Raw genomic sequence first — 14,496 nt, 5'->3', positions numbered from 1 at the left:
GAGGGGAACCGGCGGAAGGAGCAGCAACGGGTCGAGTCGGCAAGCGAACGCGCGGGGAACGTACAAACCACGAGGGAGGGAGCGCGCGGGCGCGCGGAAGGGGCGGGGGAGGACACAGCGAGCGCGAAACGCGGGCGCGGCAGGGCGCCAGTGCCCGGCCGCCCCAGGGGACGGGGCAACACAACACGGCGAAGGGGAACGGGGGAGGGAGGGGGCAGGCAAAGAGAGAGACAACGGGGAACGGGGAGCGCGGGGCGCGGGCAGCGAGGAAGAACGCAGCCAGCGGCGAGACGGAGGGGGAAGGGCAGAAGGCAGGGAAGCAGCGAAGCGGGGAACGCAAAGGGCGCGCGCGGGGAGACCGGGAGCAGGGCGGGCGGAGGGGGGGGAACGAAACGCCGAGGCGGGGGCGACGCGAGGGGGGCGGCGGGCCGCAGCGCGAAGCGGCGCGGCCCGCGAAGGGCAGCACACGGGGCCGGCGCGACGGGACCGACGCGCGAACGAAGCCGAAACGAGGGGAGAGCAAGGGAGCGGCGGAGCGCGCGGGCCGGCCGACGCGCGCAACAGATGGCCAGGGAGGCAGGCAGGAACCGCAGAGCAGCAAGAGGACCCGCGGAAGGGAAGCAAGGACGAAGCGGAGGAAAAGAAACGAACAAGGAGGCCCCCAGGAAGGGCGAAGGAAGAGGGAACAGCGCAACGGGAAAAGCGCCGGGGGGGGCAGCGGCGAAGGGGAGGGGCGAGAAGGACGGGCCCGGCGCAACGAGTGCGGCCGAAGGGGCGGGAACAGCACGGCACAGAGGGGACAACCCCGGACGGGGCAAGGCGCGAGCGCGCGCGAGGGGCGGGCGAAGAGCGGGGGGGGGGAAGGCAGCCCAAAAACGGGGGGGAAACGCCAGCGAAAGCGAAAGACAGGCACGAGACCGATGTAGCGAACAAGGACCGGTGAGGGAAAGAGGAAAAGGACGGGAAAAGAGAGGGAAAGAGGACGGGAAACCGGGGAAAGGGAAGCGAAGGGAGGGAGCAAGGCGCCCCGCCAGAGGCAGGCGCGCGCGCAGCGCGACGGGCGCGCGCGCGAGCCGCAGGGCGAGGGCGCGCGGACGCGGGGCGCGGACGGCGCACGGCGGGCGAGCGAGCGGCAGCGGCGGGGCGACGGGCGAGAGGGCGCAAGGAAGGGGGACCGGCCGCGCGGCGGGGGGAAGACGGGCGCGCGCAGAGCGCGGCGGCGACCGGGGGCGGCGGCGCGGGCGCGGCGGCGACCGACCGAGCGGGCCGGCAGGGCGACCGGGGCGGACGGCACGCCGGGGCGCGCGAACCGGCCGGGCGAGCGGGACGGGGGGCGCACACGACGCGCCGAGGGCGGACGACCAGACGGCGCCAGCCGACCCGGCGGGAAACAGACCAAGGAGGCGAACAGGGGCGCGAGGCGCCGGGGGAGCGAAACCCGGGGGCGCAAGGAAAGGAAAGGCCGGCCGCGGACGGGGAGGGGAGAAGCGGCGGGCACAGGCGGCGCCGCAGCAGCGACCGACCGGGGCGGCGCGCAGAGAGGGGAGGAAGAGCGAGGGGGGGACCCGAAAGAGGGGGAACGAGGCCTGAAGGGGGGAAGCCAGCGGAAACACGGGGGGAAGCGCGGAGCGAGGCGGACGGGCAAAGCGAGCGGCGAAGGGGGAGAGGCGGCGAAAGACGAAGCGAACCAGCGAGGAGCGGGGGCCCGCCGAAGGGGCCCGCAGGAGAGCGGGAGGTCAGACAGGCAGGAGCAGGGAAAGCGAAGGAGGGAGGGCGGAGGGGCGAAGGACCGGAACCGAGGCGCAAACGGGAAAGGGGAAGAAGGCCGACGGGCGCGAGGGAAGCCGGACACGCGAAGGCGAGCGCGGAGGGGGCCAGGGGGGGAAGCAGAACGGGCGAGGCGGGAGGAACCGAACGCCGAGAAGGGCCGAAGCGACGCGCAGCAGAGCCCACGAAAGGGGGAGGGAGAGGGACAGCAGGACGGGGGCCAGGGAAGGCGAAGCCGCGAAGGAGGGGGAACAACGCACCGGCCGAAGCAACGAGCCCGGAAAAGGGAGGGCGGCAAGCGGCGCACCGAGACGCGGCCGGCGGAGCAAGCGCGACGGGCCGACGAGGAGGGGCGCGGCGGGCGGACGCAGCCGGGGGCGCGAGCCAGGGGGGAAACGGCCGCCGGGGCAGAGCGGGGGGGAGGAGCAAATAGGCAAAGGAACGGGAAGACGGAAGGGGAGAAAGGGGCCAGGGAACAGCAGGGGACAGGGGGAGGCGAGCCGAAGAGAGAGGGAAAGCCGGGACAAAGCGGCCCAGGCGCGGACCGCCGAGCGAAAGGGAAGCGGGGAAGAGGCCCGAACCAGAACAGGGAGACGGCCACCGAGGGGCACAAGCGGCAACGCAACCGAACGCGGAGACGGCGGCGAGAGCCCCGGGAAGAGGGCGCGGGGCGGGAACGGGCAACGGGACCCGGAAAGCGGGGAGCCGGAGAGAGGGGGGCACGGCCGGGAAAGCCCCAAACGGCGGGGGGGCCGGGGCGCGGGCGACGGCCCGGGAAAAGCCGAGCGAGGCGGGCAGGGCGGGGCGGGGCGGGACGCAGAACCGCAGCAGGGCGCCAAGGGGAGCAGCCGCGAGGGAGAGAACAAGGGAGGGAAGGGAAGGCGGCAAAAGAGAGCCGGAACGCGGGAAAAGGAGGGGCGCGAAGGGGGGGCGGCGGGGGGGACGGGAAGCGCGAGGCGCGGCGGGGCGGACGGAGAGGCGGGCGGGCGGCGCGGCGAAGGCGGACGGCGAAGGGACGGCGCGGGAGGGACGCAGCGGTGACCGGCAGGGCGAGGCGGCAGGCGAACAACCAACGGAGAACGGGAACGGACAAGGGGAAGCCGACGGGGAAGGAAAACAAAGCAGGGCGAGGCGGGGGACGGGGGGGGACGCAAGGGAGGGTGGCCCAGGGCGGGAAGGGCAAAGGGAAGGAAGGCAGCCAAGCGCGGGTAAACGGCGGGAGGAACGAGGACGCGCGAAGGGAGCCAAAGGCCGCGGCAGCGGGAGGGACGCGCAGGAAGGGAGGAACGAGAGGCCCACGGGCCCGAGCGACGAGCGAGCGAAACCACAGCCAAGGGAACGGGCGGGGCAGCAACAGCGGGGAAAGAAGACCCGGGGGAGCGGGACGCGAGGCGGACGCGGGGAAAAAACAGGAGAGGGGGAGAAGAAGGGGAGGAGCAAGCCGCCGGGGAAAGACCACGACGCGGAGCGGGGGGACGGAGGCGGGGAAGCGGAGCGGGACCGCAACGGCCACGGGGGAGCAGGAAGAGCGCGCGGCGGCCGGGCGAGCCGAGCCGAAGACACGGGCAGGGGAGGGGGGCGGGGGCGGCACGACGGGCAAAGGAGAACGCAGGGGCGAAGGGGAGCGCAAGGAGAACGGAAAGCGCAGGGAGAGCAAAAGGGCAAAAGCGCACGGGAGGGGGAGGGGCAGGAGGAAGACAAACGGGGAAAAAGCAGGGCCGAGCGAGCCCGGAGGCGGGACGAGGGGAGAGGGGGGCAGAAAAGGGACCACAGGGAAACGGGCGGGGGCAGCCAAGCGGCAGAGCGACGGGGCGGGGGGAGGCGGCGAGGGCGGCGCGGCCGAGCAGGGCGAAGCAGAAGGCGCCAAGCGGCGGAGGGGCACCCGCCAAGAGGGAACGGGAGCGGGGGGAGACCGGCGGGAGACAGGGGAGGGGGACCCGACGGGGAAGGGGGGGCAAGAGGAAGGGGCGCAGGACGAGAGAACCGCAGAGGCAGACAATGGGCGCAGGCAGGGCCGGAAAAGACAAGGGGGCGAAGCGACCAGCGGGGGGGGAGGAGGAACGCCGCGAAAGCAGAAGCCGGGCGAGAACGCAACGAGGCCGGGCGCGGGACGGGAAGCGAACACGAAGAGAGACGCGAGCAGGCGCGCGCCGGCGGCACAACGGCCCACGGAGCGGACAAGGCGCCAAAGCACGACAACGAGCAAAAGCGAAAGGGGCCAGAGCGAAAGCAGGGGCAGACGACGGAAAGAAAGAACGGGGGGGGGAAGCAGGAGAGGAGCCGGGGGGCGACGAGCGGCGGAGAGGAAGCCCGGGCGACGAGGGGGGCGGGGGGCCGACACGCACACAGCCGCGGAGCAGGCGGGCCGCAAAAAAAGCCAACAACGCGAGGGCGCCCGAACAGGGGCAGGAGAAGGGGGAGCAGAGCGAGGGCGCGCGAACAGAACCGGCAGAAGGGGAAACAACGAGAGGGCGCGCGAACAGGGGCGGAAAAGGCGCACGGGCGACCCGGACGAAGAGAGAGAAAAACGAGGGCGCGGGAACAGGGCCAAAAAGGCGCGAGGGAGAGCGCGACCAAGAGGCGAAGGAAGCGAGGCGCCCGAACAGGGGCGACAAAGGGCCCAGCAACCCGCACGAAGAGGGGAACAACGCGAGGGCGCCCAACAGGGGCGACAAAGGGCCCAGGCAACCCGCACGAAGAGGGGAACAACGCGGGGCGCCCGAACAGGGGCGACAAAGGGCCCAGGCAACCCGCACGAAGAGGGGAACAACGCGAGGGCGCCCGAACAGGGGCGACAAAGGGCCCAGGCAACCCGCACGAAGAGGGGAACAACGCGAGGGCGCCCGAACAGGGGCGACAAAGGGCCCAGGCAACCCGCACGAAGAGGGGAACAACGCGAGGGCGCCCGAACAGGGGCGACAAAGGGCCCAGGCAACCCGCACGAAGAGGGGAACAACGCGAGGGCGCCCGAACAGGGGCGACAAAGGGCCCAGGCAACCCGCACGAAGAGGGGAACAACGCGAGGGCGCCCGAACAGGGGCGACAAAGGGCCCAGGCAACACGCACGAAGAGGGGAACAACGCGAGGGCGCCCGAACAGGGGCGACAAAGGGCCCAGGCAACCCGCACGAAGAGGGGAACAACGCGAGGGCGCCCGAACAGGGGCGACAAAGGGCCCAGGCAACCCGCACGAAGAGGGGAACAACGCGAGGGCGCCCGAACAGGGGCGACAAAGGGCCCAGGCAACCCGCACGAAGAGGGGAACAACGCGAGGGCGCCCGAACAGGGGCGACAAAGGGCCCAGGCAACCCGCACGAAGAGGGGAACAACGCGAGGGCGCCCGAACAGGGGCGACAAAGGGCCCAGGCAACCCGCACGAAGAGGGGAACAACGCGAGGGCGCCCGAACAGGGGCGACAAAGGGCCCAGGCAACCCGCACGAAGAGGGGAACAACGCGAGGGCGCCCGAACAGGGGCGACAAAGGGCCCAGGCAACCCGCACGAAGAGGGGAACAACGCGAGGGCGCCCGAACAGGGGCGACAAAGGGCCCAGGCAACCCGCACGAAGAGGGGAACAACGCGAGGGCGCCCGAACAGGGGCGACAAAGGGCCCAGGCAACCGCACGAAGAGGGGAACAACGCGAGGGCGCCCGAACAGGGGCGACAAAGGGCCCAGGCAACCCGCACGAAGAGGGGAACAACGCGAGGGCGCCCAACAGGGGCGACAAAGGGCCCAGGCAACCCCCACGAAGAGGGGAACAACGCGAGGGCGGCCGAACAGGGGCGACAAAGGGCCAGGGCAACCCGCACGAAGAGGGGAACAACGCGAGGGCGCCCGAACAGGGGCGACAAAGGGCCCAGGCAACCCGCACGAAGAGGGAACAACGCGAGGGCGCCCGAACAGGGGCGACAAAGGGCCCAGGCAACCCGCACGAAGAGGGGAACAACGCGAGGGCGCCCGAACAGGGGCGACAAAGGGCCCAGGCAACCCGCACGAAGAGGGGAACAACGCGAGGGCGCCCGAACAGGGGCGACAAAGGGCCCAGGCAAACGCACGAAGAGGGAACAACGCGAGGGCGCCCGAACAGGGGCGACAAAGGGCCAGGGCAACCCGCACGAAGAGGGGAACAACGGAGGGCGCCCGAACAGGGGCGACAAAGGGCCCAGGCAACCGCACGAAGAGGGGAACAACGCGAGGGCGCCCGAACAGGGGCGACAAAGGGCCCAGGCAACCCGCACGAAGAGGGAACAACGCGAGGGCGCCCGAACAGGGGCGACAAAGGGCCCAGGCAACCCGCACGAAGAGGGGAACAACGCGAGGGCGCCCGAACAGGGGCGACAAAGGGCCCAGGCAACCCGCACGAAGAGGGGAACAACGCGAGGGCGCCCGAACAGGGGCGACAAAGGGCCCAGGCAACCCGCACGAAGAGGGGAACAACGCGAGGGCGCCCGAACAGGGCGACAAAGGGCCCAGGCAACACGCACGAAGAGGGAACAACGCGAGGGCGCCGGAACAGGGGCGACAAAGGGCCCAGGCAACCCGCACGAAGAGGGGAACAACGCGAGGGCGCCCGAACAGGGGCGACAAAGGGCCCAGGCAACCCCCACGAAGAGGGAACAACGCGAGGGCGCCCGAACAGGGGCGACAAAGGGCCAGGGCAACCCGCACGAAGAGGGGAACAACGCGAGGGCGCCCGAACAGGGGCGACAAAGGGCCCAGGCAACCCGCACGAAGAGGGGAACAACGCGGGCGCCCGAACAGGGGCGACAAAGGGCCCAGGCAACCCGCACGAAGGGGGAACAACGCGAGGCGCCCGAACAGGGGCGACAAAGGGCCCAGGCAACCCGCACGAAGAGGGGAACAACGCGAGGGCGCCCGAACAGGGGCGACAAAGGGCCCAGGCAACCCGCACGAAGAGGGGAACAACGCGAGGGCGCCCGAACAGGGGCGACAAAGGGCCCAGGCAACCCGCACGAAGAGGGGAACAACGCGAGGGCGCCCGAACAGGGGCGACAAAGGGCCCAGGCAACACGCACGAAGAGGGGAACAACGCGAGGGCGCCCGAACAGGGGCGACAAAGGGCCCAGGCAACCCGCACGAAGAGGGGAACAACGCGAGGGGCCCGAACAGGGGCGACAAAGGGCCCAGGCAACCGCACGAAGAGGGGAACAACGCGAGGGCGCCCGACAGGGGCGACAAAGGGCCCAGGCAACCCGCACGAAGAGGGGAACAACGCGAGGGCGCCCGAACAGGGGCGACAAAGGGCCCAGGCACCCCCACGAAGAGGGGAACAACGCGAGGGCGCCCGAACAGGGGCGACAAAGGGCCAGGGCAACCCGCACGAAGAGGGGAACAACGCGAGGGCGCCCGAACAGGGGCGACAAAGGGCCCAGGCAACCCCCACGAAGGGGAACAACGCGAGGGCGCCCGAACAGGGGCGACAAGGGCCCAGGCAACCGCACGAAGAGGGGAACAACGCGAGGGCGCCCGAACAGGGGCGACAAGGGCCCAGGCAACCGGCACGAAGAGGGGAACAACGCGAGGGCGCCGAACAGGGGGACAAAGGGCCCAGGCAACCCGCACGAAGAGGGGAACAACGCGAGGGCGCGCGAACAGGGGCGAAAAAGGGCGGAGGGGGCGGGGAGCGACGGAGGCGAAAGGGCGACAGGGCGGAAGGGAGCGGGCACAGAGGGCGAGCAAAGAGGAGGGGGAGAGAGGGAGGCAAAGGGGGCGGGGGGGCAAGGGGGGCAGAAGCGGGCGGCAAGGAGGAGGGGGCAGCGACGGGGGCGCCGGGGAGAAGGGGGACGAGAGGGGGGGCAGGGGCGCCGCGAAGGAGGGCGAGGGCGAAACAAAACGCGCGCGGCGGGGGGAGAGGCGGCGGCGCGCGAGCGGGGGCGGCCGGGCCGGCGGCCGGCGGGCGAAGAGGCGCGGCGGGCGCGGAAGGGGGCGGCGAAGAGGCGCGAAGGGGGGCACAAGGGCCGGGGGACAAGGGGAACACACAAAGCGAAAGCGCGAGGGCGGCCGGGCCGGGGGGGGCCCAACCAACCGCGCGGGCGGCGCGGCACGCACCGGGCCCAACGCAAACGGGCGGGCGCCCGGCCGGGGGGCGGGGCGGACGAAAGAGCGCGGGGAAGACGGGGCAAAGAAACACACAGAAGAAAGAGGCCCGGGCGAAACGAACCGAACGCGCGCGACGGCGGGCGGGCGCAAGGGGAAACGGGGGGAGCCGGCCAGGAGCAGAGGGGGGCGCAAGAGGAAGCCAGGCAGGGCGAAGGAGAAGCACGGGACGGGGAAACGGCGAAGGGCGCAGGAAAGCAGGGGAGGGGAGGGGACGCGCGGACGACGGGGAACCGGAGGAAGGCGAGAGCGGACAGGCGAAAGGCCCGACGCGCGCGGAAGGGGGAGGGAGGAGAGGAAAAACCAAGGCGGCGGCGCGGCCGCGGACCCACGGGGGGAGGCAGAGGAACGGGGCGAGCGCAGGGCCGGCGGGGGGCGGGCCGGCGAGGGGGCAGGCAAAGGGCGGCCCGAGCAACGGGCGAGGGGAAGGGAGGGGCGGACCAGGGGGGCAACGGGGGACGGAGAAGGAGGGGGCGAGGCCGGAGAGGGAGCCGGAGAAACGGCGACCACAGCCAAGGAAGGCAGCAGGCGCGCGCAAGGACCCAGCCGGACGGGGGAGGGAGGGACAAAAAGAACAAGACAGGGCGGGGGGAGGCGGGGAAGGGGAAGGAGGACAAGGGAAAGCGCGGAACGAGGACCAAGGGGAGGGCAAGGCGGGGGCCAGCAGCCGCGGGAAGGCCAGCGCCAAGAGCGGAGGGGAAAGGGGGGGCAGGGAAAAAGCGCGGAGGGGGAGGGCGGGCGCAGCGAGGGGGGCCGCGGGAGGCAGGGAGGACGAGGGGCGCGAGCCGGCCGCGCGCAGACGGCGCGGGCGCGGACGGGGGGCGGGGAGACGGGACGGGGACGGGGAAAAGGAGGGGGCAAAGCAGGCGGGCGGGGAGACAGAAGCAGGGAAGAAGGGAAGAGGACGGGGGGCGAGGGCCGGGGGGGCGGGAACCGAAGGAAGGAGGAAGAGGACGGGGGGGCAGGCGGAGGGCGGGGCAGAGGGGAAAGGCGGGGAGGGACGAAAGACGAACGAAGGCGAAAGCAGGGGCCAAGAAGGGGGCAGGAAGCAAGAACGAAAGGGAGAGGAGCGAAGACGAGCAGAGACCGGCCGAGGGCGAACCAGAAACGAGGCCGACGAGGGAGCAGCGAGGGGAGGGAGGACCGCGGGGGACCGGAGGGGAAACCAAGGGGGGGGCCGGGGGAAGGAGGGGGGCAAAGCGGAAACGGAAAGGAAGGGACGGAAGGGCACCACCAGGAGGGGAGCCGGCGGCGGAAGGGACGCAACACGGGGAAAACGCACCAGGGCCAGACAGAGGAAGGACGGGACAGAGGGAGAGCGCGGGCGGGAGGCGGGGGGGGGCAGGGCCGGGCGGAGGGGGGGGAGGTGGGCGGGGGAAGTGCCGGGAACGAACGAGACCGGGACCGGCGAAAGAGGCAGACGAGGCGCGAAGCGCGCGCGACGGCGGAGAGGGACGGGGGCGGGGTGAACCAAAGGCAGGAAGGCAAGAACAGGGCGGGAGGCCCGGAGGGCCGGGCCGCACGCGCGCGACACGGACGAGGCAACGAGGCGCGCCGGCACCGAAAGGGGGAGGGGGGCGGGGGAAGCAGCGGCGGGCGGGGGAGAGAGCAGGGAAGGCGGGGAGCGGGAACGAGGAATGCCGTAGGAAGCGCGAGGCAGCAGCGCGCGGGAGGACGGCCCGGCCCGGGGGACACACCGCCCGGCGCGACGACCGAGGGAAGGGTGGAGGGAGGCCGCCGGAGGGGCACGGGCAGAGGGGCGGCGGCCCAGCCGACGGACGGCCAAAAAGGGGGGCAAACGGGAGCAGGGAGAGGAAGGAAAAGGCGGAACAAGGGCCGGAGGGGAACCGGCGGAAGGAGCAGCAACGGGGCGAGCGGCAAGCGAACGCGCGGGAACGGACAAACCACGAGGGAGGGGAGCGCGCGGGCGCGCGGAAAGGGGCGGGGGAGGGGACACAGCGAGCGCGAAACGCGAGGAGCGCGGCAGGGCGCCAGGGCCCGGCCGCCCCAGGGGACGGGGCAAACACAACACGGCGAAGGGGAACGGGGCGGAGGGAGGGGGCAGGCAAAGAGAGAGACAACGGGGAACGGGGGAGCGCGGGGCGCGGGCAGCGGGAAGAACGCAGCCAGCGGCGAGACGGAGGGGGAAGGGCAGAAGGCAGGGAAGCAGCGAAGCGGGAACGCAAAGGGCGCCGCGGGGAGACCGGGAGCAGGGCGGCGGAGGGGGGGGAACGAAACGCCGGGCGGGGGCGACGCGAGGGGGGCGGCGGGCCGCAGCGCGAAGCGGCGCGGCCCGCGAAGGGCAGCACACGGGGCCGGCGCGACGGGACCGACGCGCGAACGAAGCCGAAACGAGGGGAGAGCAAGGGAGCGCGGCGGAGCGCGCGGGCCGGCCGACGCGCGCAACAGAGGCCAGGGAGGCAGGCAGGAACCGCAGAGCAGGCAAGAGGACCCGCGGAAGGAAGCAGAGGACGAAGCGGAGGAAAAGAAACGAACAAGGAGGCCCCAGGAAGGGCGAAGGAAGAGGGAACAGCGCAACGGGAAAAGCGCCGGGGGGCAGCGGCGAAGGGGAGGGGCGAGAAGGACGGGCCCGGCGCAACGAGGCGGCCGAAGGGGCGGGGAACAGCACGGCACAGAGGGGGACAACCCCGGACGGGGCAAGGCGCGAGCGCGCGCGAGGGGCGGGCGAAGAGGCGGGGGGGGGGGAAGGCAGCCCAAAACGGGGGGAAACGCCAGCGAAAGCGAAAGACAGGCACGAGACCGAGAGCGAACAAGGACCGGGAGGGAAAGAGGAAAAGGACGGGGAAAAGAGAGGGAAAGAGGACGGGAAACCGGGAAAGGGAAGCGAAGGAGGGAGCAAGGCGCCCCGCCAGAGGCAGGCGCGCGCGCAGCGCGACGGGCGCGCGCGCGAGCCGCAGGGACGAGGCGCGCGCGGACGCGGGGCGCGGACGGCGCACGGCGGGCGCGCGGCGAGCGGCAGCGGCGGGGGGCGACGGGCGAGAAGGGCGCAAGGAAGGGGGACCGGCCGCGCGGCGGGGAAGACGGGCGCGCGCAGAGCGCGGCGGCGACCGGGGGCGGCGGCGCGGGCGCGGCGGGCGACCCGACCGAGCGGGCCGGCAGGGCGACCGGGGCGGACGGCACGCCGGGGCGCGCGAACCGCGGCCGGGCGAGCGGGACGGGGGGCGCACACGACGCGCCGAGGAGGCGGACGACCAGACGGCGCCAGCCGACCCGGCGGGAAACACGGACCAAGGAGGCGAACAGGGGCGCGAGGCGCCGGGGAGCGAAACCCGGGGGCGCAAGGAAGGAAAGGCCGGCCGCGGACGGGGAGGGGAGAAGCGGCGGGCACAGGCGGCGCCGCAGCAGCGACCGACCGGGCGGCGCGCAGAGAGGGGAGGAAGAGCGGAGCGGGGGGACCCGAAAGAGGGGAACGAGGCCGGAAGAGGGGGAAGCCAGCGGAAACACGGGGGGAAGCGCGGAGCGATGCGGACGGGCAAAGCGAGCGGCGAAGGGGGGGAGAGCGGCGAAGACGAAGCGAACCAGCGAGGAGCGGGGCCCGCCGAAGGGGCCCGCAGGAGAGCGGGAGGGCAGACAGGCAGGGGGAGCAGGGAAAGCGAAGGAGGAGAGGGCGGAGGGCGAAAGGACCGGAACCGAGGCGCAAACGGGAAAGGGGGAAGAAGGCCGACGGGCGCGAGGGAAGCCGGACACGCGAAGGCGAGCGCGGGGGGCCAGGGGGGGAAGCAGAACGGGCGAGGCGGGAGGAACCGAACGCCGAGGGAAGGGGCCGAAGGCGACGCGCAGCAGAGCCACGAAAGGGGAGGGAGAGGGACAGCAGGACGGGGGCCAGGGAAGGCGGAAGCCGCGAGGAGGGGGAACAACGCACCGGCCGAAGCAACGAGCCCGGAAAAGGGAGGCGCGCAAGCGGCGCACCGAGACGCGGCCGGCGGAGCAAGCGCGACGGGCCGACAGGAGGGAGGGCGCGGCGGGCGGGACGCAGCCGGGGGCGCGAGCCAGGGGGAAACGGCCGCCGGGGCAGAGCGGGGGGAGGAGCAAGAGGCAAAGGAGAACGGGGAAGACGGAAGGGGAGAAAGGGGCCAGGGAACAGCAGGGGGACAGGGGGAGGCGAGCCGAAGAGAGAGGGAAGGCCGGGACAAAGCGGCCCAGGCGCGGACCGCCGAGCGAAAGGGAAGCGGGGGAAGAGGCCCGAACCAGAACAGGGAGACGGCCACCGAGGGGCACAAGCGGCAACGCAACCGAACGCGGAGACGGCGGCGAGAGCCCCGGGAAGAGGGCGCGGGGCGGGGGAACGGGCAACGGGACCCGGAAAGCGGGGGAGCCGGAGAGAGGGGGGCACGGCCGGGAAAGCCCCAAACGGCGGGGGGGCCGGGGCGCGGGCGACGGCCCGGGAAAAGCCGAGCGAGGCGGGCAGGGGCGGGGCGGGGCGGACGCAGAACCGCAGCAGGGCGCCAAGGGGAGCAGCCGCGAGGGGAGAGAACAAGGGAGGGAAGGGAAGGCGGCAAAAGAGAGTCCGGAACGGCGGGAAAAGGAGGGGCGCGAAGGGGGGGGCTGGCGGGCGGGGACGGGAAGCGCGAGGACGCGGCGGGGGCGGACGGAGAGGCGGGGCGGCGGCGCGGCGAAGGCGGACGGCGAAGGGGACGGCGCGGGGAGGGACGCAGCGGGGACCGGCAGGGCGAGGCGGCAGGCGAGGAACAACCAACGGAGAACGGGAACGGACAAGGGGAAGCCGACGGGGGAAGGAAACAAGCAGGGCGAGGCGGGGGACGGGGGGGGACGCAAGGGAGGGCGGCCCAGGGCGCGGAAGGGCAAAGGAAGGAAGGCAGCCAAGCGCGGGGAAACGGCGGGAGGGAACGAGGACGCTGCGAAGGGAGCCAAAGGCCGCGGCAGCGAAGGAGGGACGCGCAGGGAAGGGAGGAACGAGAGGTCCCACGGGCCCGAGCGACGAGCGAGCGAAACCACAGCCAAGGGAACGGGCGGTGGCAGCAACAGCGGGGAAAGAAGACCCGGGGAGCGGGACGCGAGGCGTGACGCGGGGAAAAAACAGGAGAGGGGAGAAGAAGGGGGAGGAGCAAGCCGCCGGGGAAGACCACACGCTAGCGGGGGTGGACGGAGGCGGGGAAGCGGAGCGGGACCGCAACGGCCACGTGGGCAGGAAGAGCGCGCGGCGGCCGGGCGAGCCGAGCCGAAGACACGGGCAGGGGGAGGGGGGGCGGGGCGGCACGACGGGCAAAGGAGAACGCAGGGGGCCTAAGGGGAGCGCAAGGAGAACGAAAGCGCAGGGAGAGCAAAAGGGCAAAGCGCACGGGAGGGGAGGGCAGGAGGAGACAAACGGGGAAAGCAGGGCCGAGCGAGCCCGGAGGCGGGACGAGGGGGAGCGAGGGGGGGCAGAAAAGGGTACCACAGGGAGACGGGCGGGGGGCAGCCAAGCGGGCAGAGCGACGGTGGCGGGGAGGCGGCGAGGCGGCGCGGCCGAGCGTGCGAAGCAGAAGGCGCCAAGCGGGGGTGGGCACCCGCCAAGAGGGAACGGGAGCGGGGGGAGACCGGCGGGAGACAGGGAGTGGGACCCGAGGGGAAGGGGGGGGCAAGAGAAGGCGGCGCAGGACGAGAGGAACCGCAGAGGCAGACAAGGGGCGCAGGCACGGGCCGGAAAAGACAAGGGGCGAAGCGACCAGCGGGGGAGGAGGAGGGAACGCCGCGAAAGCAGAAGCCGGGCGAGAACGCAACGAGGCCGGGGCGCGGGACGACGGAAGCGAACACGAAGAGAGACGCGAGCAGGCGCGCCGCCGGCGGCACAACGGGCCCACGGAGCGGACAAGGCGCCAAAGCACGACAACGAGCAAAAGCGAAAGGGGCCAGAGCGAAAGCAGGGGCAGACGACGGAAAGAAAGAACGGGGAGGGAAGCAGGGAGGAGCCGGGGGCGAGCGGCGGAGAGGAAGCCCGGGGGCGACGAGGGGGGCGGGGGCCCGACACGCACACAGCCGCGGAGCAGGCGAACAGGGCCGCAAAAAAAGCCAACAACGCGAGGGCGCCCGAACAGGGGCAGGAGAAGGGGGAGCAGAGCGAGGGCGCGCGAACAGAACCGGCAGAAGAGGGAAACAACGAGAGGGCGCGCGAACGGGGCGGAAAGGCGCACGGGCGACCCGGACGAAGAGGAGAGAAAACGAGGCGCGGGAACAGGGCCAAAAAGGCGCGAGAGAGCGCGACCAAGAGGCGAAGGAAGCGAGGGCGCCAGAACAGGGGCGACAAAGGGCCCAGGCAACCCCACGAAGAGGGGAACAACGCGAGGGCGCCCGAACAGGGGCGACAAAGGGCCCAGGCAACCCGCACGAAGAGGGGAACAACGCGAGGGCGCCCGAACAGGGGCGACAAAGGGCCCAGGCAACCCGCACGAAGAGGGGAACAACGCGAGGGCGCCGAACAGGGGCGACAAAGGGCCCAGGCAACCCGCACGAAGAGGGGAACAACGCGAGGGCGCCCGAACAGGGGCGACAAAGGGCCCAGGCAACCCCACGAAGGGGAACAACGCGAGGGCGCCCGAACAGGGGCGACAAAGGGCCCAGGCAACCCGCACGAAGAGGGGAACAACGCGAGGGC

At 72.7% G+C, this 14,496-nt stretch overlaps 2 protein-coding genes across 2 annotated transcripts; one reads left to right on the top strand and one right to left on the bottom strand.

Annotated features, from left to right (window-relative positions):
• Nucleotides 1-5,942: 5,942 nt before the first annotated feature.
• Nucleotides 5,943-9,242, bottom strand: LOC114544733 (the record flags this gene model as incomplete). Its single annotated transcript, XM_028563287.1, has 2 exons — nt 5,943-6,044; nt 9,166-9,242. Coding segments are annotated over 2 exons (179 nt in total), but the record flags the coding sequence as incomplete, so codon positions are not given.
• Nucleotides 9,243-11,366: 2,124 nt separating this feature from the next.
• Nucleotides 11,367-12,005, top strand: LOC114544731 (glycine-rich cell wall structural protein 1.8-like; the record flags this gene model as incomplete). The annotated part of the gene is made up of 1 exon (XM_028563286.1): nt 11,367-12,005. A coding segment is annotated over exon 1 (639 nt), but the record flags the coding sequence as incomplete, so codon positions are not given.
• Between the last annotated feature and the right edge of the window lie 2,491 nt (nt 12,006-14,496).

The sequence above is a fragment of the Dendronephthya gigantea genome, unplaced genomic scaffold (genome assembly GCF_004324835.1).
Source record: "Dendronephthya gigantea isolate DGI-Jeju-01 unplaced genomic scaffold, DenGig_1.0 000924F, whole genome shotgun sequence".
Classification (NCBI taxonomy): Eukaryota; Metazoa; Cnidaria; class Anthozoa; order Malacalcyonacea; family Nephtheidae; genus Dendronephthya; species Dendronephthya gigantea.
This window is presented reverse-complemented; position numbering and strand designations above follow the sequence as displayed.